This window comes from Eretmochelys imbricata, chromosome 13 (assembly GCF_965152235.1).
Source record: "Eretmochelys imbricata isolate rEreImb1 chromosome 13, rEreImb1.hap1, whole genome shotgun sequence".
Taxonomy (NCBI): domain Eukaryota; kingdom Metazoa; phylum Chordata; order Testudines; family Cheloniidae; genus Eretmochelys; species Eretmochelys imbricata.
The window spans coordinates 43,651,386-43,676,569 of NC_135584.1; the positions used below are offsets into that span (position 1 = coordinate 43,651,386).

Sequence of the window (25,184 nt, forward strand, 5' to 3'; positions counted from 1 at the left end):
GCCTCTCTTCTGGGGAGCCGTGACTCTGAAAATGATTTGCGGGTCATGGTGGAGAATCAGCTGAACGTGAGCTTACAGTGCAACGTTGGGGCCAGAAGAGCTAATGAGATCCTGGGATGCATAAAGGAGGAATCTCGAGTACGAGCAGAGAGGTGATTTTAGCTCCCTGTTTGGCACTGGTGTGACCGCTGATGCAATATTGTGTTCCATTCTGCTGTTCACAATTCCAGATGGGTGCTGATAAATTGGAGAGGGTTCAGAAAAGAACCATGAGAATAATTGAAGGAGTAGAAAACCTGCCTGATAATGATAGACTTAAAGAGTTTGAGCTCTGTAGAGCTGTGTAATAAGGCCAAGATTTTGTAAGTCCTCTACAAAATTTGGATCTCCAATTCTTATTAATTTGAATATAGGCTGAGTGTGCCTGTCCCTCAGGCAGCTTGGAAAAGATCAGCCTTACAGCGTGTCAAAGACAGCTCAGTATATTAGGAGCATTTCTATGACTGGTAGAGATCCACATAGATAGATGGGGCTGTGTGGGGATGGGGAGAGACAGAGACGTTCACAAGAGCCACAGAGCCGCCATGGAGATGTATTTGTCGATGTATTTCCAAGCAGACCCATATGCTATGCCTGCAGCTGCTGCATATCAACGTGCAGGCGTTTGACCCCCTCTCAGTTTTCTTAGAGCCGCTTTCACCTCCTTGTTCCTCAGCGTGTAGATGGCCGGGTTCAGCATGGGCGTGACCACGTTGCCAAAGATCTGCACAGGGGTCACCAGCACTTTGCTCAGCTGGGGCTGCGTGTAGACCAGGGCGCAGGGCCCGAAGAACAGCGTCACCACCGCCAGATGCGAGGCGCAAGTGGAGGCTGCTTTGCGCCGCCCTTCGGCCGAGTTTATCTTCAGGACGGAATAGACGATCCTGACGTAGGACGCGAGGATGAGGAGGAAGCAGGTCGTGGGCACCATGCCAGTGTCGGTGAAGGTCACGGTCTCGATGATGTACGTATCCGCACAGGCCAGCTTGATCACCGGGAAGATGTCGCAGAAGAAATAGTCCACCACATTGGACCCGCAGTAGGGCAGCGTGAAGGTCAGGCTGGTGAGGATGGTGGCGTGGAAGGAGCTGGTGAGCCAGGTGCCGGCGGCCAGGAGGGCGCACACCCTCCGGTTCATGATGAGCAGGTAGCGCAGCGGGTGGCAGATGGCCACGTACCGGTCGTAGGCCATGGCCGTGTAGAGCAGGCACTCAGTGCTGCCCAGGAAGTGGTAGAAGAAGACCTGGGACATGCACCCGCCCAGAGAGATGGTTCTATTCTTGGCCCAGAGGTTGGCCAGGAATTTAGGGGTGCTGATGGAGGAAAAACCGATGTCCAGCACGGAGAGGTTGCAGAGGAAGAAATACATGGGGGTGTGCAGACGGGGGTCAGCAAGGATGGCTAATAAGATGAGCAGGTTGCCCAGCAGAGTGCAGAGGTAGAAGGCTAAGAAGGTGATGAAGAGGATGGTCTGGAGGCCGCTGGCGTTGGGGATCCCTAAGAGGACGAAATGAGTCACCACAGTATGGTTGTATGTCTCCCACCCCACTCTCCTGCTCGTAATAGCTTATCTAAAGTGATCACTCTCCTTACAATGTGTATGATAATCAAGGTGGGCCATTTCCAGCACAAATCCAGGGTTTAACAAGAACGTCTTTGAAGGGGGGTAGGAAAAAACAAGGGGAAATAGGTTACCTTGCATAATGACTTAGCCACTCCCAGTCTCTATTCAAGCCTAAGTTAATTGTATCAAATTTGCAAATGAATTCCAATTCAACAGTTTCTCGCTGGAGTCTGGATTTGAAGTTTTTTTGTTGTAATATAGCAACTTTCATGTCTGTAATTGCGTGACTAGAGAGATTGAAGTGTTCTCCGACTGGTTTATGAATGTTATAATTCTTGACATCTGATTTGTGTCCATTTATTCTTTTACGTAGAGACTGGCCAGTTTGACCAATGTAAATGGCAGACGGGCATTGCTGGCACATGATGGCATATATCACATTGGTGGATGTGCAGGTGAACGAGCCTCTGATCGTGTGGCTGATGTTATTAGGCCCTGTGATGGTGTCCCCTGAATAGATATGTGGGCACAGTTGGCAACGGGCTTTGTTGCAAGGATAGGTTCCTGGGTTAGTGGTTCTGTTGTGTGGTATGTGGTTGCTGGTGAGTATTTGCTTCAGGTTGGGGGGCTGTCTGTAGGCAAGGACTGGCCTGTCTCCCAAGATTTGTGAGAGTGATGGGTCGTCCTTCAGGACAGGTTGTAGATCCTTAATAATGCGTTGGAGAGGTTTTAGTTGGGGGCTGAAGGTGACGGCTAGTGGCGTTCTGTTATTTTCTTTGTTGGGCCTGTCCTGTAGTAGGTGACTTCTGGGAACTCTTCTGGCTCTATCAATCTGTTTCTTCACTTCCGCAGGTGGGTACTGTAGTTGTAAGAATGCTTGATAGAGATCTTGTAGGTGTTTGTCTCTGTCTGAGGGGTTGGAGCAAATGCGGTTGTATCGCAGAGCTTGCCTGTAGACGATAGATCGTGTTGTGTGATCAGGGTGAAAGCTGGAGGCATGTAGGTAGGAATAGTGGTCAGTAGGTTTCCGGTATAGGGTGGTGTTTATGTGACCATCGTTTATTAGCACTGTAGTGTCCAGGAAGTGGATCTCTTGTGTGGACTGGACCAGGCTGAGGTTGATGGTAGGATGGAAATTGTTGAAATCATGGTGGAATTCCTCAAAGGCTTCTTTTCCATGGGTCCAGATGATGAAGATGTCATCAAGAGAAGCAAAGTGTGTGTTGTAAATGGCTTGTCTAGTTTTAGTAAAGTATGCATCCGATGAAGTGAGCTGTAGCTCATGAAAGCTTATGCTCAAATAAATTGGTTAGTCTCTAAGGTGCCACAAGTACTCCTTTTCTTTTTGCGAATACAGACTAACACGGCTGTTACTCTGAAACCTATTCTATTCTAGTTTCTACTCTTCTCTCCTGTCCTTTTCCAGTTTCCTCAATTCTATTCTATGTAGGCCCTTTCTCCACCCTTCTCACCATGGTACCTTAGAGCCTTCCGTTTGTGGCTAACATTTCCCATATGTGGTTTGTTCTCTCTCTCTCTCTGTCTCTCCTGCTCTCCACAGAGTTATTATCCTCTGTGCAGTGCCATGCTTTGATTTGGTAGGGTTTTGTTGATATAAAGGCACGGGCTGCTACGTGTTTGTGTTAAGGAAGAGGACAAGGATGGAACATACAAACCAATGAATGTGGTGAAGAATTGCCCCAGCTTTGTTAATTATGTGAATTGTTTGGGGCTTTATTGGGGTTAGAGAGAGAAGGAAAAAGAGAGAATGAGAAGTGGAATAGCCACAGCCATAAGTGCTGGAACTCGGGGTGCTGGGGGTTCAGCAGCACCCCCTGGTTGAACGTGGTTTCCCTCATACTCAGGGTTCACAGTTTGGTTCAGTGGCTCTCAGCATCTCCGCTACACAAATTTTTCCAGCACCCCTGGCCACAGCCTGTCTCTGCTCGGCCGTGATCAGCAGGCTCGGCTCTGTGGATAACATGCCAGAGGGATTTTTAAGGTGAGATTTAAAGGACAATAACAGAGACCCTGTTTGGGTTTTGCTAGGGACTTTTTGCCATGCAGAAGAGGCAGAGCTGAAGGGGAGATGCTGGCGGGTTGGGTTTATGACAGGTGGAGAGTGGGAGATAAATCATAGAGATACACAACAGACAGGCAGGCAGGTACTGCATGGAGAAGGATGGATACACGGTGGATCGATTTCTCTCTAAAGAAAATATTTGGCTGACGTCATCTCCCTCTGTGCGAGACAGAGACTGACAGATTCAGAGACAGGCAGAGACCGAGGGAACTTTACCAAAGTAGGAGTCTTACACTGGCTGCATTGGGAAAGGCCGATCCAGCTGCCTGGAATTCTTCCTTTCTGTCCCCGGCCGTGACTCCTGTGTAGCACCATCCAGCTTTCTTATCCCAAACGGCCCATCGCCCAGGAGAGGTGAACAGCCTGGGCTCTTGGTATCCAACCCGGAGACCTAATCCGCTCCGAAGCTAGGCAGGGCTGCCTGCAGCGTATCACCCCATACTGCCGCTGAGCCCCACAGCTTCCTCACAGCTTCCAGCCTCCTTATGGCTCTCTGTGGTCGTTAAATCCCCTTCAGGCCCTTCGGGACCAGGGCCCTGAATCCCCACCAGGCTCTCAGACTAAGACCGCAGCAGAGTCACCAATTAATGGAGATTTTGCATCATTTGAGAGAACGCTCATAGACCCCCGGGACCAAGCCCTCCGCCAGCATCAGTAAGTGTAGCACCATGGAACTGAAAGGGCCAGATCTCCAGTTCCACCACGGTCTGGATTCTGCTCTCTCTCCCCCTGACCTGACTCCTGGGGAACTCCACTGGATTTCCTGGGGCTGTTTCCCCTCACAGCCACACACCCTGGTGTAAATCAGGAGTAACGCCATTGGATTGAAAGGAGCTGTGTAGATTTCTACCAGCTGAGAATCTGACCCAGACATTGTGAGGGAGGGAGGGGACGTTCATGCTCATCTAGGCTCTCCTGCGGTGTGACACAAGGCAGAGAATTCCCCCCAGAGGTGTGAAATAGGAGTAACCTGGGCCACAGGTTCAGCTGAAGGCCTCTGAATCCAGCAGAGCTTTATCCTTGGTTTGTATCCCCTGCTGTTCCCCTGCCCCTTCTCTGTGTCTCTGTGCACAGGGATGTATCATAGAATCATAGAATCATAGAATATCAGGGTTGGAAGGGACCTCAGGAGGTCATCTAGTCCAACCCCCTGCTCAAAAGCAAGACCCATCCCCAATTAAATCATCCCAGCCAGGGCTTTGTCAAGCCTGACCTTAAAAACTTCTAAGGAAGGAGATTCCACCACCTCCCTAGGCAACGCATTCCAGTGTTTCACCACCCTCCTAGTGAAAAAGTTTTTCCTAATATCCAACCTAAACCTCCCCCACTGCAACTTGAGACCATTACTCCTTGTCCTGTCCTCTTCCACCACTGAGAATAGTCTAGAACCATCCTCTCTGGAACCACCTCTCAGGTAGTTGAAAGCAGCTATCAAATCCCCCCTCATTCTTCTCTTCCGCAGACTAAATAATCCTAGTTCCCTTAGCCTCTCCTCATAACTCATGTGTTCCAGACCCCTAATCATTTTTGTTGCCCTTCGCTGGACTCTCTCCAATTTATCCACATCCTTCTTGTAGTGTGGGGCCCAAAACTGGACACAGTACTCCAGATGAGGCCTCACCAATGTCCAATAGAGGGGGACGATCACGTCCCTCGATCTGCTCGCTATGCCCCTACTTATACATCCCAAAATGCCATTGGCCTTCTTGGCAACAAGGGCACACTGCTGACTCATATCCAGCTTCTTGTCCACTGTCACCCCTAGGTCCTTTTCCGCAGAACTGCTGCCTAGTCATTCGGTTCCTAGTCTGTAGCTGTGCATTGGGTTCTTCCGTCCTAAGTGCAGGACCCTGCACTTATCCTTATTGAACCTCATCAGATTTCTTTTGGCCCAATCCTCCAATTTGTCTAGGTCCCTCTGTATCCTATCCCTGCCCTCCAGCGTATCTACCACTCCTCCCAGTTTAGTATCATCCACAAATTTGCTGAGAGTGCAATCCACACCATCCTCCAGATCATTTATGAAGATATTGAACAAAACTGGCCCCAGGACCGACCCCTGGGGCACTCCACTTGACACCGGCTGCCAACTAGACATGGAGCCATTAATCACTACCCGTTGAGCCCAACAATCTAGCCAACTTTCTACCCACCTTATAGTGCATTCATCCAGCCCATACTTCTTTAACTTGCTGACAAGAATACTGTGGGAGACCGTGTCAAAAGCTTTGCTAAAGTCAAGAAACAATACATCCACTGCTTTCCCTTCATCCACAGAACCAGTAATCTCATCATAGAAGGCGATTAGATTAGTCAGGCATGACCTTCCCTTGGTGAATCCATGCTGACTGTTCCTGATCACTTTCCTCTCATGTAAGTGCTTCAGGATTGATTCTTTGAGGACCTGCTCCATGATTTTTCCAGGGACTGAGGTGAGGCTGACTGGCCTGTAGTTCCCAGGATCCTCCTTCTTCCCTTTTTTAAAGATTGCCACTACATTAGCCTTTTTCCAGTCATCCGGGACTTCCCCCGTTCGCCACGATTTTTCAAAGATAATGGCCAATGGCTCTGCAATCACAGCCGCCAGTTCCTTTAGCACTCTCGGATGCAACTCATCCGGCCCCATGGACTTGTGCACGTCCAGCTTTTCTAAATAGTCCCTAACCACCTCTTTCTCCACAGAGGGCTGGCCATGTATTCCCCATGTTGTGATGCCCAGCACAGCAGTCTGGGAGCTGACCTTGTTAGTGAAGACAGAGGCAAAAAAAGCATTGAGTACATTAGCTTTTTCCACATCCTCCGTCACTAGGTTGCCTCCCTCATTCATTAAGGGGCCCACACTTTCCTTGGCTTTCTTCTTGTTGCCAATATACCTGAAGAAACCTTTCTTGTTACTCTTAACATCTCTCGCTAGCTGCAGCTCCAGGTGCGATTTGGCCCTCCTAATTTCATTCCTACATGCCCGAGCAATATTTTTATACTCTTCCCTGGTCATATGTCCAACCTTCCACTTCTTTCAGAGTAACAGCCGTGTTAGTCTGTATTCACAAAAAGAAAAGGAGTCCTTGTGGCACCTTAGAGACTAACCAATTTATTTGAGCATGAGCTTTCGCGAGCTACAGCTCACTTCATCAGATGCATACCGTGGAAACTGCAGCAGACTTTATATATACACAGAGAATATGAAACAATACCTCCTCCCACCCCACTGTCCTGCTGGTAATAGCTTATCTAAAGTGAGCAACAGGTTAGGCCATTTCCAGCACAAATCCAGGTTTTCTCACCCTCCACCCCCCCACACAAATTCACTCTCCTGCTGGTGATAGCCCATCCAAAGTGACAACTCTTTACACAATGTGCATGATAATGAAGTTAGGCCATTTCCTGCACAAATCCAGGTTCTCTCACTCCCTCACCCCCCTCCAAAAACCCACCCCCATACACACACAGACTCACTCTCCTGCTGGTAATAGCTCATCCAAACTGACCACTCTCCAAGTTTAAAACCAAGTTAAACCAGAACATCTGCGGGGGGGGGGGGGGGGTAGGAAAAAACAAGAGGAAATAGGCTACCTTGCATAATGACTTAGCCACTCCCAGTCTCTATTTAAGCCTAAATTAATAGTATCCAATTTGCAAATGAATTCCAATTCAGCAGTTTCTCGCTGGAGTCTGGATTTGAAGTTTCTTTGTTTTAAGATAGCGACCTTCATGTCTGTGATTGCGTGACCAGAGAGATTGAAGTGTTCTCCGACTGGTTTATGAATGTTATAATTCTTGACATCTGATTTGTGTCCATTTATTCTTTTACGTAGAGACTGTCCAGTTTGACCAATGTACATGGCAGAGGGGCATTGCTGGCACATGATGGCATAAATCACATTGGTGGATGTGCAGGTGAACGAGCCTCTGATAGTGTGGCTGCTGTTATTAGGCCCTGTGATGGTGTCCCCTGAATAGATATGTGGGCACAATTGGCAACGGGCTTTGTTGCAAGGATAAGTTCCTGGGTTAGTGGTTCTGTTGTGTGGTATGTGGTTGTTGGTGAGTATTTGCTTCAGGTTGCGGGGCTGTCTGTAGGCAAGGACTGGCCTGTCTCCCAAGATTTGTGAGAGTGTTGGGTCATCCTTTAGGATAGGTTGTAGATCCTTAATAATGCGTTGGAGGGTTTTTAGTTGGGGGCTGAAGGTGACGGCTAGTGGAGTTCTGTTATTTTCTTATAAACACCTACAAGATCTCTGTCAAGCTTTCTTACAACTACAATACCCACCTGCGGAAGTAAAGAAACAGATTGATAGAGCCAGAAGAGTTCCCAGAAGTTACCTACTACAGGACAGGCCTAACATCTGCCCCCCCCCTCCGCAGATGTTCTGGTTTAACTTGGTTTTAAACTTGGAGAGTGGTCAGTTTGGATGAGCTATTACCAGCAGGAGAGTGAGTCTGTGTGTGTATGGGGGTGGGTTTTTGGAGGGGGGTGAGGGAGTGAGAGAACCTGGATTTGTGCAGGAAATGGCCTAACTTCATTATCATGCACATTGTGTAAAGAGTTGTCACTTTGGATGGGCTATCACCAGCAGGAGAGTGAATTTGTGTGGGGGGGTGGAGGGTGAGAAAACCTGGATTTGTGCTGGAAATGGCCTAACCTGTTGCTCACTTTAGATAAGCTATTACCAGCAGGACAGTGGGGTGGGAGGAGGTATTGTTTCATATTCTCTGTGTATATATAAAGTCTGCTGCAGTTTCCACGGTATGCATCTGATGAAGTGAGCTGTAGCTCACGAAAGCTCATGCTCAAATAAATTGGTTAGTCTCTAAGGTGCCACAAGGACTCCTTTTCTTCCACTTCTTGTAAGCTTCTTTTTTATGCTTAAGATCCGCTAGGATTTCACCGTTAAGCCAAGCTGGTCGCCTGCCATATTTACTATTCTTTCGACACATCGGGATGGTTTGTCCCTGTAACCTCAACAGGGATTCTTTGAAATACAGCCAGCTCTCCTGGACTCCTTTCCCCTTCATGTTAGTCCCCCAGGGGATCCTGCCCATCCGTTCCCTGAGGGAGTCGAAGTCTGCTTTCCTGAAGTCCAGGGTCCGTATCCTGCTGCTTACCTTTCTTCCCTGTGTCAGGATCCTGAACTCAACCAACTCATGGTCACTGCCTCCCAGATTCCCATCCACTTTTGCTTCCCCTACTAATTCTTCCCAGTTTGTGAGCAGCAGGTCAAGAAAAGCTCCCCCCCTAGTTGGCTCCTCTAGCACTTGCACCAGGAAATTGTCCCCTATGCTTTCCAAAAACTTCCTGGATTGTCTATGCACCGCTGTATTGCTCTCCCAGCAGATATCAGGAAAATTAAAGTCACCCATGAGAACCAGGGCATGCGATCTAGTAGCTTCTGCGAGCTGCAGGAAGAAAGCCTCATCCACCTCATCCCCCTGGTCCGGTGGTCTATAGCAGACTCCCACCACTACATCACTCTTGTTGCTCACACTTCTAAACTTAATCCAGAGACACTCAGGTTTTTCTGCAGTTTCGTACCGGAGCTCTGAGCAGCCATACTGCTCTCTTACATACAGTGCTACTCCTCCACCTTTTCTGCCCTGCCTGTCCTTCCTGAACAGTTTATAACCATCCATGACAGTACTCCAGTCATGTGAGTTATCCCACCAAGTCTCTGTTATTCCAATCACGTCATAATTCCTTGACATCACCAGGACCTCCAGTTCTCCCTGCTTGTTTCCAAGGCTTTGTGCATTCGTATATAAGCACTTGAGATAACCTGCTGATCGCCCCTCATTCTCAGTATGAGGCAGGAGCCCTCCCCTCACAGACATTCCTGCTTGTGCTTCCTCCCGGTATCCCACTTTCCCACTTACCTCAGGGCTTTGGTCTCCTTCCCCCGGTGAACCTAGTTTAAAGCCCTCCTCACTAGGTTAGCCAGCCTGCTCGCGAAGATGCTCTTCCCTCTCTTCGTAAGGTGGAGCCCATCTCTGCCCAGCACTCCTCCTTCATGGAACACCATCCCATGGTCAAAGAATCCAAAGCCTTCTCTCCAACACCACCTGCGTAGCCATTCGTTGACTTCCACGATTCGACGGTCCCTACCCAGGCCTTTTCCTTCCACAGGGAGGATGGACGAGAACACCACTTGCGCCTCAAACTCCTTTATCCTTATTCCCAGAGCCACGTAGTCCGCAGTGATCAGATCAAGGTCATTCTTGGCAGTATCATTGTTGCCCACGTGGAGAAGCAGGAAGGGGTAGTGATCCGAGGGCTTGATGAGTCTCGGCAGTCTCTCCGTCACATCGCGAACCTTAGGCCCCGGCAAGCAGCAGACTTCTCGGTTTTCCCAGTCAGGGCGGCAGATAGATGACTCAGTCCCCCGGAGTAGAGAGTCCCCGACCACCACCACCTGCCTCCTTCTCTTGGGAGTGGTGGTCGTGGAACCCCCCCATCTCAGGACAGCGCATCTCATGCCTTCCAACCAGCGGAGTCTCCTTCTGCTTTCTCCCCCCAGACATATCATCTGGTCCACTCTCCGCAATGGTACCTGTGGAGAGAACATGAAAGCGGTTAGTTACCTGTGTCCGCGTTGCTGGAACCCGGACATTCCCCCTTCTTCTTCTGGAGGTAGACATGTGGGATTGTCTCAAACGCCTGACTAAAATCAAGATATACCATGTAGACATCTTCTCTCAATCCATTAGGCCAGGGGTTCTCAACCTTGGGCTACGACTTGTTCAGGGTAAGCCCCTGGCAGACCGCCTTACGCTTTGTTTACCTGAGCATCCACAGGTTTAGGCTGCTCACAGCTCCCACTGGCCGTGGTTCGCTGTTCCCGGCCAATGGGAGCTGTGGGAAGCAGTACAGGCTGGGCCACCACTTCCCGCAGCTCCCATTCACCGGGAACGCCGAACTGCAGCCACTGGGAGCTGTGAGCAGCAGAACCTGTGGATGCTCAGGTAAACAAAGCATCTCACGGCACGCCAGGGGCTTACCTTGAACAAGCCACAGACCAAGTCTGAAAATCCCTGCGTTAGGCTACTAACCCTTTCAAAGAAAGGCAGCCAATCTTGGTCTGAAGGCCGGAAGAGCTAGAGAATCTGCCACTTCCCTTGGTAGTTTGTGCCAGTGGTTAATCATCCTCAATGTTTTTTGTTTTTTTTATGCTTAATTTGAATGTGTCTGGCTTCAGCTTCCAGACATATTGGTTCTTGTTGTGCCTTTCTCCACGAGATTAAGCAGCTCATTTATAACCAGGAATGTTCTCCCGAGGAAGGTACTTATACTCCATAAACAAATCATCACTTGGCCTTTATGATTAAACCGATTGAGTCTTTAAGTCTCACACTGTTTGGCATTTTCTCCAGCTTTTGAATAATTTTTGTGGCTCTTTTTGGCACCTTCTCGAATTTTTCAATATCCTTTTAAAATGTGGACGTCAGAACTGGCCACCGCATTCCAGCAGTGGGGTCAGCAGTGCCGTACACAGAGGTAAAATTGCCTCTCCTTCTGCTCACTACTCCCCTGTTTGTACATCAAGGGCAACCTCCAGGTGAGGCAATGGAGAAGCAGCTGCTCAGTTTGCAAGCCCCCCGGTTAATAAATGTGGCTAGAGCCCAGCTGCAGAGTTTTTGCATCGCCTGGGAACCGCCCTGTGTCACTGTGACTCCACTGTGCAGAGATAGGTGGCTGCGTCTTGCAGCTGCTCCTGGGTGATGTTCAAGTAGCTGTGCTTCTCTGTGGTACGGAGCTCAGCTCTGAGATTCAGCCCCCGTGTGGCTTGCTCATCCTTGTACAAAATCCCCAGGAGGGCAGGGCTTTCCCCCGGGGCCTGGCGGTACCACTGCACATTTCTTGCCAAGCTGGAGTAACTGCAGGGCAGGCTGAAGTCCTGTCCTTCAGAGCTGCTCAGGGACAGCGGACTCTGCTCCACATTAACCTGGCAACTTACACCTAGTGGGAAAGGGAATTTAGATTTATAAACAGAATGATCAACGAATCAGGTCCCTCCATCATCCCTAAATCCCAGGAGAACAGAAGAACGCATCGTTTTCACATTGTTCTGGCATTCATCACCTCCCCTGGGTTAAGATTTACAAAAGTGACTCGTAATTCTTGGGTGCCCAACGTGAGACACCGGAAAGAGTCTGATTATCAGAGGCAGTGTCCCAACTGGCCAGAAAAGAGCTACAGGAATGATTTGAGGTGATTTTAAGACTGTGATCCCAAGAATTACTTATGCATGGGATTTCAGTGTGTTCTGTAGTCTAGGCTAATTAGACAGTAAGGTCTCTGGGCAAGGGAATCTCCTGTCCTGTGTTTGGACAGTGCCTTGCTCAGTGGGGTCCTGGTTCATGACTCGGGCTCCTGGGCACTAGGGTAATACAAATACTAGTGACCTCTGATTTCAGCTCGGGAACATCAGTTATTTAAGCCATTCTTGTAATAATTCTTAAAAGGTAACTTCATTCCAGTCTCTCTGCATCTATCTGGGAAGGAGATTTATGAGTAGATGGCTCTTTAATCTATCAGACAAAGCATGACAAGAGCCAATGGAGGGAGCTGAAGCAGGAGAAATTCAGGCTAGAGATAAGGTGACACCTCTGTAATGGTGATTAGCCATTGGAGCAACTTTCTTAAGGAAGTGGGTGGATTCTCCATCTTGGAGTCTTTAAATCAAGACTGGATGTCTTTCTCCAGATCCACACAGAGCATGGGCTCAATGCAGCAATCACTGGGGAAGTTGTCTGGGGTGCAGGGAGTCAGACTAAATGATCACAATGTTCCCTTCTGCCTTAATATCTATGAAACCGAGGCACCCAGAATCATTCGTCACTTCTGAGAATCTTGGCTCCCGTTATTATAAAGGGGTTTAAACAGCCTCAGGACTTACAGTAAAGATGAATGACCAGGATCACTAGTAAGACCCCAGGGCAACTCTGCCTTGTGCTGCTCCTCATTTCTGTTCACCATGAGCTAGAAGGGTTCTTGGCTCCTCGTGTATTTATCACCTGCAAACTTCCTCTCCTGGAGATTTTTTTAATCTACTTGCATTTCTCCTGCTGTAGAGGCAAGACATGTCCGCTCTCACCCTATCAACAGCAAGGCCCGTCCCTCCCAGACAAAACACAGACTCACTGCAGAGACCTATGCAATTACCTTCCTCTCCAATGCACTTCTTTCAAGGTGCAACACTGCCCCCAGCAGTTAAAGTTTTTGTACAGGAGGGTGGCCACTTTGTTTCACTGGGTGTCCACAACTCAGAAATAGCCAGCTGAGTCGGCGAGCTGAGAACCGTCGATGTGACATGGCTCTGTCTCTCCCTTTCCAAGAGCTCGGTTATGAAATCTGGCCCCTGGGTAACATTCCCATCCTTATACAGGCTCAGCAGCAAGACAGACTTTCCCCAGGCAACTGTCTGTACCACTGTACACAGGACGCTGCGCCCGAGTAGCTGCAGGTCACAATTATAGAATCATAGAATATCGGGGCTGTAAGGGACCTCAGGAGGTCATCTAGTCCAACCCCCTGCTCAAAGCAGGACCGATCCCCAATTAAATCATCCCAGCCAGGGCTTTGTCAAGCCTGACCTTAAAAACTTCTAAGGAAGGAGATTCCACCACCTCCCTAGGTAACGCATTCCAGTGTTTCACCACCCTCCTAGTGAAAAAGTTTTTCCTAATATCCAACCTAAACCTCCCCCACTGCAACTTGAGACCATTACTCCTTGTCCTGTCCTCTTCCACCACTGAGAATAGTCTAGAACCATCCTCTCTGGAACCACCTCGCAGGTAGTTGAAAGCAGCTATCAAATCCCCCCTCATTCTTCTCTTCCACAGACTAAACATCCCCAGTTTCCTCAGCCTCTCCTCATAAGTCATGTGTTCCAGTCCCCTAATCATTTTTGTTGCCCTCCGCTGGACTCTTTCCAATTTTTCCACATCCCTCTTGTAGTGTGGGACCCAAAACTGGACACAGTACTCCAGAGGAGGCCTCACCAATGTCGAATAGAGGGGAACGATCACGTCCCTCGATCTGCTGGCAATGACCCTACTTATACATCCCAAAATGACATTGGCCTTCTTGGCAACAAGGGCACACTGTTGACTCATATCCAGCTTCTCATCCACTGTAACCCCTAGGTCCTATTCTGCAGAACTGCTGCCTAGCCATTTGGTCCCTAGTCTGTAGCAGTGCATGGGATTCTTCCATCCTAAGTGCAGGTCTCTGCACTTGTCCTTGTTGAACCTCATCAGATTTCTTTTGGCCCAATCCTCCAATTTGTCTAGGGCCCTCTGTATCCTATTCCTAACCTCCAGCATATCTACCTCTTCTCCCAGTTTAGTGTCATCTGCAAACTTGCTGAGGGTGCAATCCACACCATCCTCCAGATCACTTATGAAGATATTGAACAAAACCGGCCCGAGGACCGACCCTTGGAGCACTCCACTTGATACGGGCTGCTAACTAGACATAGAGCCATTGATCACTACCCGTTGAGCCCAACAATCTAGCCAACTTTCTATCCACCTTATTGTCCATTCATCCACCCCATACTTCTTTAACTTGCTGACAAGAATACTGTGGGAGACCGTGTCAAAAGTTTTGCTAAAGTCAAGGAACAACACGTCCACCACTTTCCCCTCATCCACAGAGCCAGTTATCTCATCATAGAAGGCAATTAGATTAGTCAGGCATGACTTGCCCTAGTGAATCCATGCTGACTGTTCCTGATCACTTTCCTCTCCTCTAAATGCTTCAGAATTGATTCCTTGAGGACCTGCTCCATGATTTTTCCAGGGACTGACGTGAGGCTGACTGGCCTGTAGTTCCCAGGATCCTCCTTCTTCCCTTTTTTAAAGATGGGCACTACATTAGCCTTTTTCCAGTCATCCAGGACCTCCCCCAATCACCATGAGTTTTCAAAGATAATGGCCAATGGCTCTGCAATCACATCCGCCAACTCCTTTAGCACTCTCGGATGCAGCGCATCTGGCCCCATGGACTTGTGCTCGTCCAGCTTTTCTAAATAGTCCCAAACCACTTCTTTCTCCACAGAGGGCTGGTCACCTCCTCCCCATGCTGTGCTGCCCAGTGCAGCAGTCTGGGAGCTGACCTTGTTCGTGAAGACAGAGGCAAAAAAAGCATTGAGTACATTAGCTTTTTCCACATCCTCTGTCACTAGGTTGCCTCCCTCATTCAGTAAGGGGCCCACACTTTACTTGACTTTCTTGTTGTTGCTAACATACCTGAAGAAACCCTTCTGGTTACTCTTAACATCTCTTGCTAGCTGCAACTCCAGGTGTGATTTGGCCTTCCTGATTTCACTCCTGCATGCCTGAGCAATATTTTTATACTCTTCCTTTGTCATTTGTCCAATCTTCTACTTCTTGTAAGCTTCTTTTTTGTGTTTAAGATCAGCAAGGATTTCACTGTTAAGCCAAGCTGGTCGCCTGCCATATTTATTATTCTTTCTTCACATAGGGATGGTTTGTCCCTGTAACCAATAAGGATTCTTTAAAATACAGCCAGTTCTCCTGGACTCCTTTCCCCCTCATGTTATTCTCCCAGGGGATCCTGCCCATCAGTTCCCTGAGGGAGTCAAAGTCTGCTTTTCTGAAGTCCAGGGTCCGTATTCTGCTGCTCTCCTTTCTTCCCTGTGTCAGGATCCTGAACTCAACAATCTCATGGTCACTGCCTCCCAGGTTCCCATCCACTTTTGCTTCCCCTACTAATTCTTCCCGGTTTGTGAGCAGCAGGTCAAGAAGAGCTCTGTCCCTAGTTGGTTCCTCCAGCACTTGCACCAGGAAATTGTCCCCTACACTTTCCGAAAACTTCCTGGATTGTCTGTGCACCGCTTTATTGCTCTCCCAGCAGATATCAGGGTGATTGAAGTCTCCCATGAGAACCAGGGCCTGAGATCTAGTAACTTCCGTGAGTTGCCGGAAGAAAGCCTCGTCCACCTCATCCCCCTGGTCCGGTGGTCTATAGCAGACTCCCACCACGACGTCACCCTTGTTGCTCACACTTATAAGCTTAAGCCAGAGTCTCTCAGGTTTTTCTGCAGTTTCATACTTGAGCTCTGAGCAGTCACACTGCTCCCTTACATACAGTGCAACTCCCCCACCTCCTCTGCCCTGCCTGTCCTTCCTGAACAGTTTATATCCATCCATGACAGTGCTCCAGTCATGTGAGTTATCCCACCAAGTCTCTGTTATTCCAATCACACATAATTCCTTGACTGTGCCAGGACTTCCAGTTCTCCCTGCTTCTTTCCCAGGCTTCTTGCATTTGTGTTGGAGAGTGGAGATCTCCCCTTCAGATCTGGTCAAAGATGGAGGACTCTGATCCACTTTAATTTGGCAGCTCACCCCTGTAGACAAAGGCAAATGGAGAAGCAACAGATGAGCTTGTTCGGTTCTCATCAGCCCCTCATCTTCCCCAGCGATTGCTCCTTATCACTGTTTCTTCTTCAGCCAAAATAAATCAGAACCTCTTAATATTGTGGGCCTTGGTGTAAATCTTTGTGGCTCCATCAAAGTCAGCAAACCTCCCCTGATAAGCACCAGCTGAGTGCCTGCTCCGTTCTTGTGATATCAGCCCAGCATCTCCTGGAGAATGCAGAGGCCTCTTGGGTCATCAGGGACTAGAACTGCTCTGGGGAACTGAGGCACTGAGAGATCTGGGAGGGGGTTTTCAAAGGAGCCAGGCACTCAACTCATATTGCAGTTTCAATGGGATTTGGGCGCCTGACTCTGTTGGCCTCCTTCCAAAACCCAAGCCTAAATCACTTGCCTAAGGTCACAAATTCTCTGGCAGCGCCAGGAAATAAGCTCACATCTCCTGAGTCCCAGGCTAATGGCTAAAGCACCAGACCTTCCTCATTTCCACATTATTAGATTATTAGAGATCAGATTAGATCTTTACCGGCATTAAACTCTATGAATTATTATTATAGCACTTGGAGACCCAGCCGAGATCAGAGCCCCTTGTGCCAGGCGCTGTAGAGACACAGAATACAAGACAATTCCTGTCCCCCAGAGCTCAATAGACAAAACCTCCACAAACATACAATGGAACTGAACTGAGCTGGGGGGTGAGGCATTGTGACGGATGCTGCAGAGACCCCCAGGAACTGAGATCTGGGCCCTGTTTCGCCAGGCACTGCACAGACACAGTGTGGAAAAGCCCGCGCCATGATGAGCTCACAGTCTAGACAGACAAACTCCCCCTAGAACTGAATGGACAGTATCACTGACAAGGATGCCAGCTGCCTTTCCATTGCTGCTCCGGGTTACCCCTCAGCGCACTGAGGCCAGGGGATCGTGCTTTCTCCCTGCCTCCAGGACAGCAATGCAAAATCTGTCTGCAGCCCTCTTTGCTGGAGGAATCACACACTTTATTCTCACACTGTGAGCCCAGACAATCAGGGACAAGCCCTTAGTCTCACTAAAATAGAACCATGCCCTGGCGTAACCCTTTGCCTCTGTTTCAGAGTAGCAGCCGTGTTAGTCTGTCTCCGCAAAAAGAAAAGGAGGACTTGTGGAGTCTTAGAGACTAACAAATTTATTTGAGCATAAGCTGTAGCTCACGAAAGCTTATGCTCAAATAAATTCATTAGCCTTTAAGGTGCCACAAGTCCTCCTCCCTTTGCCTCTGGTGTCTTAGGGGAAAAGCTGCTCTCTGCTGGGCAAAGAGACAAGAGACCGGTGCAACTTGATTAACCTCAATCTCCTTCCTCTTCGTTAGAAATGCTGCCCCCTCCTGGCCAGAGACACACACATTGAAGTGAATCCCCCTGTGGTCTCAGAGTAACAGCCATATTAGTCTGGATTCACAAAAAGAAAAGGAGTACTTGTGGCACCTTAGAGATTAACCAATTTATTTGAGCATAAGCTTTTGTGAGCTACAGCTCACTTCATCGGATGCATACTGTGGAAAGTAGAAAGCTTATGCTCAAATAAATTGGTTAGTCTCTAAGGTGCCACAAGTACTCCTTTTCCCCCTGTGGTTGTCACTGTTGGTATGTTTTGTGTCTGTGTTAAATAGTTCCCTTTCCCCTGGGTTTAACGCTCTGACTTGCCTCCCCCTGAACAAAGGGGGGATCCCCAGAGCTGGGCTTCATGGGAATGGGCAGAGCCAGCTCTGCACAAACACTCTGCCGCTGTCTCAGCCTTGTGCTGTAGGGCGCAGCCTGTGGCAACCGGAGATCAGCCTCAGTTTAATCCTCAGTGTCTAAGGCTCCCCCAAGGAAGGGGGCTATTTTGTGCCCCTGGTGATTGTTCTTTCTAACATATCTCCATTTCTGTTTCTTATGCCTGTCTTTCTCTCTCTCCCTATGTATCTATAAATCCACCCATCATTTCTTTCTTTCTTTCTTTCTTTCTTTCTTTTCATTTGTTTTTATATTTTATCTTTTAGTTTTCTTCCTCCCTCCAAACCTTCAGGCTCCTTAGACCAGTGGTTCTCAACCAGGGGTGCACCTACCCTTGGGGATACACAGATGTCTTCCTGGGGGTACAGCAACTCATCTAGCTACTTGCCTAGGTTTACAACATACTACCTACAAAGCGCTAGCAAAGTTGGTACAAACTAAAATTTCATCCGTCAGTGACTTGTTTATGCTGCTCTATGTACTATACACTGAAATGTAGGGACTATATTTATATCCCAGTTGATTTATTTTACAATTATATTGTGAAAATGAGAAAGTCAGTATTTGGCCAGTAAGTGTGGCTGACACATCTGCAGTTTTATGTCTGATTTTGTAAGCAAGTAATTTTTAAGTGAGGTGAAACTTGGGGGTACACAAGACAAACCAGACCCTTGGAAAGGGGAACACTAGTCTGGAAAGGTTGAGAGCTGCTCCCTTGGGGGTCTTTCCCTAGGAGGTATTCCCCAAGTGCATTCCCTCCTCAGCCTCTCTGTCTCAGCTCCCGACCCCTGCGACGGGGATCCTTGCGCAGCCCTGCCTCACCAGGGGGGTGGGGGGCTGACCGTGTTAAGGAAGGTGACGCACGCTCAGAGATGCACTGTGTAAGAAGTAGGTGGTGGTGTTGTACCGCCAGCCAGCCTGACAGCTACCCTGCAGCTGGGGAGTTTTTGCACAGGCTGCCAGTGCTCCTGTGTCACTGTGTCTCCACGGCGCAGAAGTAGGTGGCTGCATCTCCCAACTGTGATTCTCTGATGTGCAGGGAGCTCAGCTGCTTCCCCTTGTCGAGCTCCGTGGTGAGGTTGGGCTCCTTGGTTTGTTTCCCATCGGACGCCAGAATCAGCAGGGAGACAGGCTGGCCTCCGGGAAGCTGCCTGAACCACTGCAAACTCCTGAAATCGCTCGTCGTGTAGTGGCAGGTGATGCTGCTGTTCTGCCCTTCCCGAGTGACCGCAGACAGGTTCTGGTGCACCTCGGCCTGGCAGCTCCCCCCTGCGGGCAGAAGGCAAAAGACACACCCCATAGATGACAGGGCACCTCTGCCCAGTTCACACACTGGCCAGATACAAAGCCCGGTGGAGTTTCTCTTCATTTCCAGGGGCTTGCATCTGGCCCACGACTGCTGTTTTCCTTAGATTAGTGCTGTCAGTGAGATTCCCAAAGGCACGGTAAGAGACATCCCTTGCCCCAAAGAGCTTACAGATTAAATAGTCAAGCAAAGGGTGGGAGGGGAAACTGAGGCACAGAAAAGGGAAGGAACTCCAGCAGGCCAGAGCTGGGAACTGAACCCAGGAGTCCTGTATCCCCATCCACTCCAGTACAGAGAATGGTGCGTGGCTAGCAAAGCAAAGGGAGAGTCAGAGAATTAGTCTTTGTCTCTTAAATCCACCATCACGTTCAGCATCTTCTGTAGCGTTTCCTGTCCCTGAACTTACAGGGAATGTTCACCAGCAGTAGCAGCAGCTGTGGGAACGGCAGCCAGGATCTCTTCATTGTCCCTCAGCAAAGAAGCCGTATAGCCGGGTGTTCCCCGTTCAGTACAAAAGGTTCTGTCCCCTCACAGGTAGATTTAATTCTCCCCCTGGGACAAATTTACCAGCTCCTCCTCCTCAGGGCCGGTGCAAGGATGTTTCGCGCCCTAGGCAAAACTTCCACCGTGCACCCGTCCCCCCAGGAGCCCTGTGGCAGCTCCCCGCCCCCCCCACCCCAGCCCGAGGAGCTGTGTGTAGCAGCTCCCTGCCCCCCTCCCTTCCTCCCTCCCCTCAGCCCGGGAAGCCAGGCGGCAGCTCCCCACCCCCCTTCCTCCCTCCCTCCCCTCAGCCCGGGGAGCCATGCGGCAGCTCCCTGCCCCCCCTCCCCGCCCCATCGGCCTGAGGAGCCATGCGGCAGCTCCCCACCCCAGCTCACCTCTGCTCTGCCTCCTCTCCGGAGCGCGCTTTTGGCCGCTCCCAACCACTTGGCGCCCTAGGCAGCCGCCTACTTTGCCTAGTGGTTGCACCGGCCCTGCTCCTCCTGAACGAGGAGCCTCTTCGGTACCCACAGGCTGCAGCTACGGGGTAGCCTAAGACAGCCAGGAAATGAGTCCCAGGGAGTCACTTCGCAGAACTGCTTTGAACAAGTGGGTGCCCTGAGTGGGCAGAGCCTGGCTTCTAGACACAGACGGGTTGTGGGGAAGAGCCAGGGCTGTGGGTGAAGAGCTTGAGTGATGGGCGGAATTTGGGCTGTGCATGGAATTTGGAGAGGGCACGGGCCTTGGATGGGCTCGGGCTGTCGGCCTGGCTTAAATTGTGCTAGACTCTGGCTCACAATCTGAAGGTTACCTGCCCTCACCCTCCTCAGATTTGCCCCTTGATAACAGAAACACTATTTGCTCTAAATTCAGAGGGACATGGGTACAAGAAACATCCTGCTCACATCTCACTCATTGTGCCCATCGGACTTCTCCATTCCCTACAGCAGTTTTCCGCCAGCAGAGATTCCAAAGGGGACTAAGGGAGTTGGGTGCTCAGCTCTTTTATGCCTCTGCAATGTGCATCCCTGCTGGGCCTGAATGACCCACAGGGCTACAGACAGACGCGGCCACATTGCTTATTCTATTGGTGCCACAAACTGCTGAAGAGGATGAGCCTTCTCCGTCCCCTGAAATGTAACCCTCGTGAAAGTGTGGTCATGACGTGGGCGACAGGGGATGGGTCACTGGATGATTCCCTGTTCTGTTCACTCCCTCTGGGGCACCTGGCAATGGCCACTGTCAGGAGACAGGATACTGGGCAGAATGGACCTTTGGTCTGACCCAGTCTGGGCGTTCTAATGTTCTTAAGTAGATTTCACGTGTCTAGAGGAATAATCCGCCAGTATAAGTGTTGCAGGCTACTTACACACAAGGAAGTGATGTTTCCTGCTGCGTCGGGCATGACGGCGATTTCTTCAAAACGATCTTATATTAGAATATGGAGAAAGGAAAAATGTCTCTTCTCATTCTCTGCAGTCTTCATGCTTCATTATCGAGCTCCCTCGCTTTCCTGATCCACTAGGGCTAGATTTCCTGTTGCACATCTGTCTATGCAGCCATTTAGCCACCCTGCCCGCTGCTTTGTCCATCCCTCCCTCTTGCTGCAATATCACCCGTCTCTGTGGCATGTGAGTGGGGATAGTAAAATCATTTCCCACATAGACCCTGAGGGGTCTACAAATCTTTGCACACACACACACCCTCTCCTCCCTGGCAGGCTGCCGTGGATTTTGTAGTCGTGCAAGTACACAGCTGAGGGCCCAGGCTGGGGAAGCTGAGAGAACAATTGTGGTGTCCAAGGCCATGGTGAATGAATCTCCCTGTTCAGAGCCACCCATGATCCTTAATATCATGAACTGCACGGAGCTGCCTGGGAACTGCCAGTAGCAATGGATGCTCTGCTCTCTCCCTGGTAACTGGAGCTGTACGTATTCTCCCTCACCGAATGACAGCGTATGGGCCTCGGGCCCTGTGGGGAAAACAGGGCGAGGGAGGCCAAAGGAGGTGATGCCCAGGGAGGCGGGGGTGGGTGTTTGGCTGGAAGTCCCCTTACAGTGGAGGGCTAGAGATGAGCCACCAGGAGACAGACGGAGTTTTACAAACTGCACGTGGTTCTGTTGTGCAGAGAAGAGGAAAGGCTGACCACAAAGAGATGGAATTGGCATAAATGCAGTTCTTTGTTTATAAAATACCAAGTGATGCCAAACTCTTAAATCCTGCATGAGTGTGAGGCGGGAAGTGTGTGTGTGTGAGAGAGAGAGTAACAAAGACTGAGTACAAAAGGGTGTAATACCTGGCAGCAGAAGGAAGTTCATGGGTGCTGTGGGGTCTGCCAGATCCTGCAATGAAAGGCACGACTGGGTCCTTTTGCCTAGAGATCTAAGTCTGACACAGGAAATTCTCTGGGTGTGGGCTGCATTCTGGGGGCCAGTCTGTTTATCTAGGAGTGTGCCGTGTTGTTGTAGCTGTGTGGGTCCCACTCTATTGGAGAGACAAGGTGGTGAGGTCATATCTTTTATTGGACCAACTTCTGTTGGTGGGAGAGACCGGCTTCCCAGTGGAGGAAGACCTCTGTGTAGCTGGAAAACTCGTCTTCCCAACAGAAGTTGGTCCAATACAGGATGTTATCTAGGAGTGTGCATGGATCTGTCTCTGAGATGAAATGTGTGCGTGTGTCATGGTGTATATGTGGAGAGATCTATATTTCTGAGTGTGTATGAAGGGGTAGGTATGTCAGAGAATGCCTCTGTGTGTGTGATTTCAGTGTGAGGGTTTCTGTCTGTGTGTTAGAATCTGCCTATGTGTGTGAGTCTAGGTGAGATATTTTGTGTGTGTGAGTGAGAGAGAGAGAGAGAGGTGAATGTGTATGTCTGTGCAAATGTGTCTGTGTATATGTATGTCAGGTTGTATGTGAGAATGCTTGCGTGTCAGTGTGTCATTGTGTATGTGAGAATGTCTGTGTGCATGTTACCAGTCTGAAAGTGTTTGACCTGAATAAGAGGGAAAATCACATGGGAATTACTGAGTTACCGGATTGTCTCCCCAGGGAATGCTTCCCCATTGACTAGAATTGCAGGGCTAGGAAGCTATTTTTGATATAAAACCACCCAATCCAGGCAATTGCGGAAGACAAAAAGGTTTATAATTTTCCAGAAAGAAAAGGAGGACTTGTGGCACCTTAGAGACTAACAAATTTATTTGAGCATAAGCTTTCGTGAGCTACAGCTCACTTCATGGGATGCATTCAGTGGGGGGATTTATATACAGAATCACAGAATATCAGAGTTGGAAGGGACCTCAGGAGGTCATCTAGTCCAACCCCCTGCTCAAAGCAGGACCAATCCCCAATTTTTGCCTCAGATCCCTAAATGGCCCCCTCAAGGATTGAACTCATTATTTTCTTTGTTGGGCCTGTCCTGTAGTAGGTGACTTCTGGGTACTCTTCTGGCTCTATCAATCTGTTTCTCCACTTCAGCAGGTGGGTACTGTAGTTGTAAGAATGCTTGATAGAAATAACAGAACGCCACTAGCCGTCACCTTCAGCCCCCAACTAAAACCCCTCCAACGCATCATCAAGGATCTACAACCTATCCTGAAGGACGACCCATCACTCTCACAGATCTCGGGAGACAGGCCAGTCCTTGCTTACAGACAGCCCCCCAACCTGAAGCAAATACTCACCAGCAACCACATACCACACAACAGAACCACTAACCCAGGAACCTATCCTTGCAACAAAGCCCGTTGCCAACTGTGCCCACATATCTATTCAGGGGACACCATCATAGGGCCTAATCACGACAGCCACACTATCAGAGGCTCGTTCACCTGCACATCTACCAATGTGGTATATGCCATCATGTGCCAGCAATGCCCCTCTGCCACGTACGTTGGCCAAACTGGACAGTCTCTACGTAAAAGAATAAATGGACACAAATCGGACGTCAAGAATTATAACATTCAAAAACCAGACGGAGAACACTTCAATCTCGCTGGTCACTCCATTACAGACCTAAAAGTGGCAATACTTCAACAAAAAAACTTCAGAAACAGACTCCAATGAGAGACTGCTGAACTGGAATTAATTTGCAAACTGGATACAATTAATTTAGGCTTGAATAGAGACTGGGAGTGGATGGGTCATTACACAAAGTAAAACTATTTCCCCATGTTTATTTCCCCATCCCCACCCCCCACTGTTCCTCAGACATTCTTGTCAACTGCTGGAAATGGCCCCCCCTTGATTATCATTACAAAAGGTTCCCCCCCCCCCAGCTCTCCTGCTGGTAATAGGTCACCTTAGCTGATCACTCTTGTTACAGTGTGTATGGTAACACCCATTGTTTCATGTTCTCTATGTATATAAATCTCCCCACTATATTTTCCACTGAATGCATCTGATGAAGTGAGCTGTAGCTCACGAAAGCTTATGCTCAAATAAATTAGTTAGTCTCCAAGGTGCCACAAGTCCTCCTTTTCTTTTTGCGAATACAGACTAACACGGCTGCTACTCTGAAACCTGTAATTTTCCAGGTGTTTTTTCAAGGTTCCTCCTTAAATTACTGACCCCTCTTCTCCTGCCTTTATTCTATTCACATTTCTTTTATTCTAGTCCATTCCAATGAATTCTTTTCTGTTCCATTCTGTTCTTATTACCTCTAGCCTACTCTGTTCTACTTTCCTTTCTTCTCTTCTGTGCTCATATCCTTCCATTCCATTCTAATGTCTTCTTGTCTGCTCTCTTCGGTCCTTGTGGCCTGCCGCACCCAGGGTTTCGTGATGGGCTGCCTGTGCTCACCTAGCACGGTGCTCCATGGCACACAGATACACAGCAGAGTCTTCCAAGCGGCTGCTGTTCAGGTACAAGAAGCTGCTTTTGGTTTTGATGTCCAGGCTCATGGTGAAATTCTCTCTAGTGTCTCTGCGGCTAGAGGACAGGGAGGCCACGAACCGCGGCTGGCCCCCCTGGGGCTGGCGGTACCAATGCACGCTGTACTCGGTGCCCGTGTAGGAGCAGTTGAGCTGGATGGGTTCTCCTTCATGGGCAGGGGCCTGGGACCGGTCCTGGGTCACCGTGTATTGGGCCAAAGTACCTGGGGGGGAGGAGGTTGGTTTTAGTTCAGGTTTTCTTGCTCAGCAATGACAGAAAAATACATGCACCTCTGTGTAGACAAGGGAGAAAACAAGCAAACGGAAATACACCCTTCCCTCTGTACCGTCTGTCCATCCATCCATCCACCTTCCTTTTGCGCTGTCTGCCTGTCCATCCATCCACCCTTCCCTCTTTGCTGTCTTTCCATTTGTCTCTCTATCACTCTGCACCATCTGTCCATCCTTCCCTCTGTGCTGTCTGTCTGTCCATCCATTCACCCTTCCCTCTGCTCTGCCCATCCTTCCCTCTGCACTGTCGGTCTGTCTACCCACGGGCTCCCATCCCCGGGATATCGGAGTGCCTTTCTTTCAGAAAAGCCTGGAAATCCCAACCCGTGGCGCCGTGCTCAGAGCAGAGCCTTGAATACCTGGAGCCAGCACCAGCAGCAAAGCAGGCAGGCTCAT

The 25,184-nt window shown here is 49.4% G+C and overlaps 1 protein-coding gene across 1 annotated transcript; it reads right to left on the reverse strand.

The window, feature by feature from the left end:
• Window positions 1-649: 649 nt before the first annotated feature.
• On the reverse strand, window positions 650-25,184 carry LOC144273312 (olfactory receptor 10D3-like). Its single transcript, XM_077831774.1, has 6 exons — window positions 25,148-25,184; window positions 24,427-24,721; window positions 22,600-22,618; window positions 21,571-21,742; window positions 18,817-19,108; window positions 650-1,592 (listed from the first exon to the last, which is right to left on the reverse strand). The coding sequence occupies exons 1-6, from the start codon at window positions 25,182-25,184 to the stop codon at window positions 650-652; spliced, it is 1,758 nt and encodes a 585-aa protein (XP_077687900.1).

Coding starts and splice junctions, on each gene's coding strand:
- LOC144273312 (XM_077831774.1), bottom strand. CDS start 25,184: ATGAGCCTGCCTGCTTTGCTGCTGGTGCTGGCTCCAG. Junction 24,722..25,147: donor GCTGCTGGTGCTGGCTCCAG/GTATTCAAGGCT, acceptor CCTCCCCCCCAG/GTACTTTGGCCCAATACACG. Junction 19,109..21,570: donor GGCCCATACGCTGTCATTCG/GTGAGGGAGAAT, acceptor TTCTGCCCGCAG/GGGGGAGCTGCCAGGCCGAG.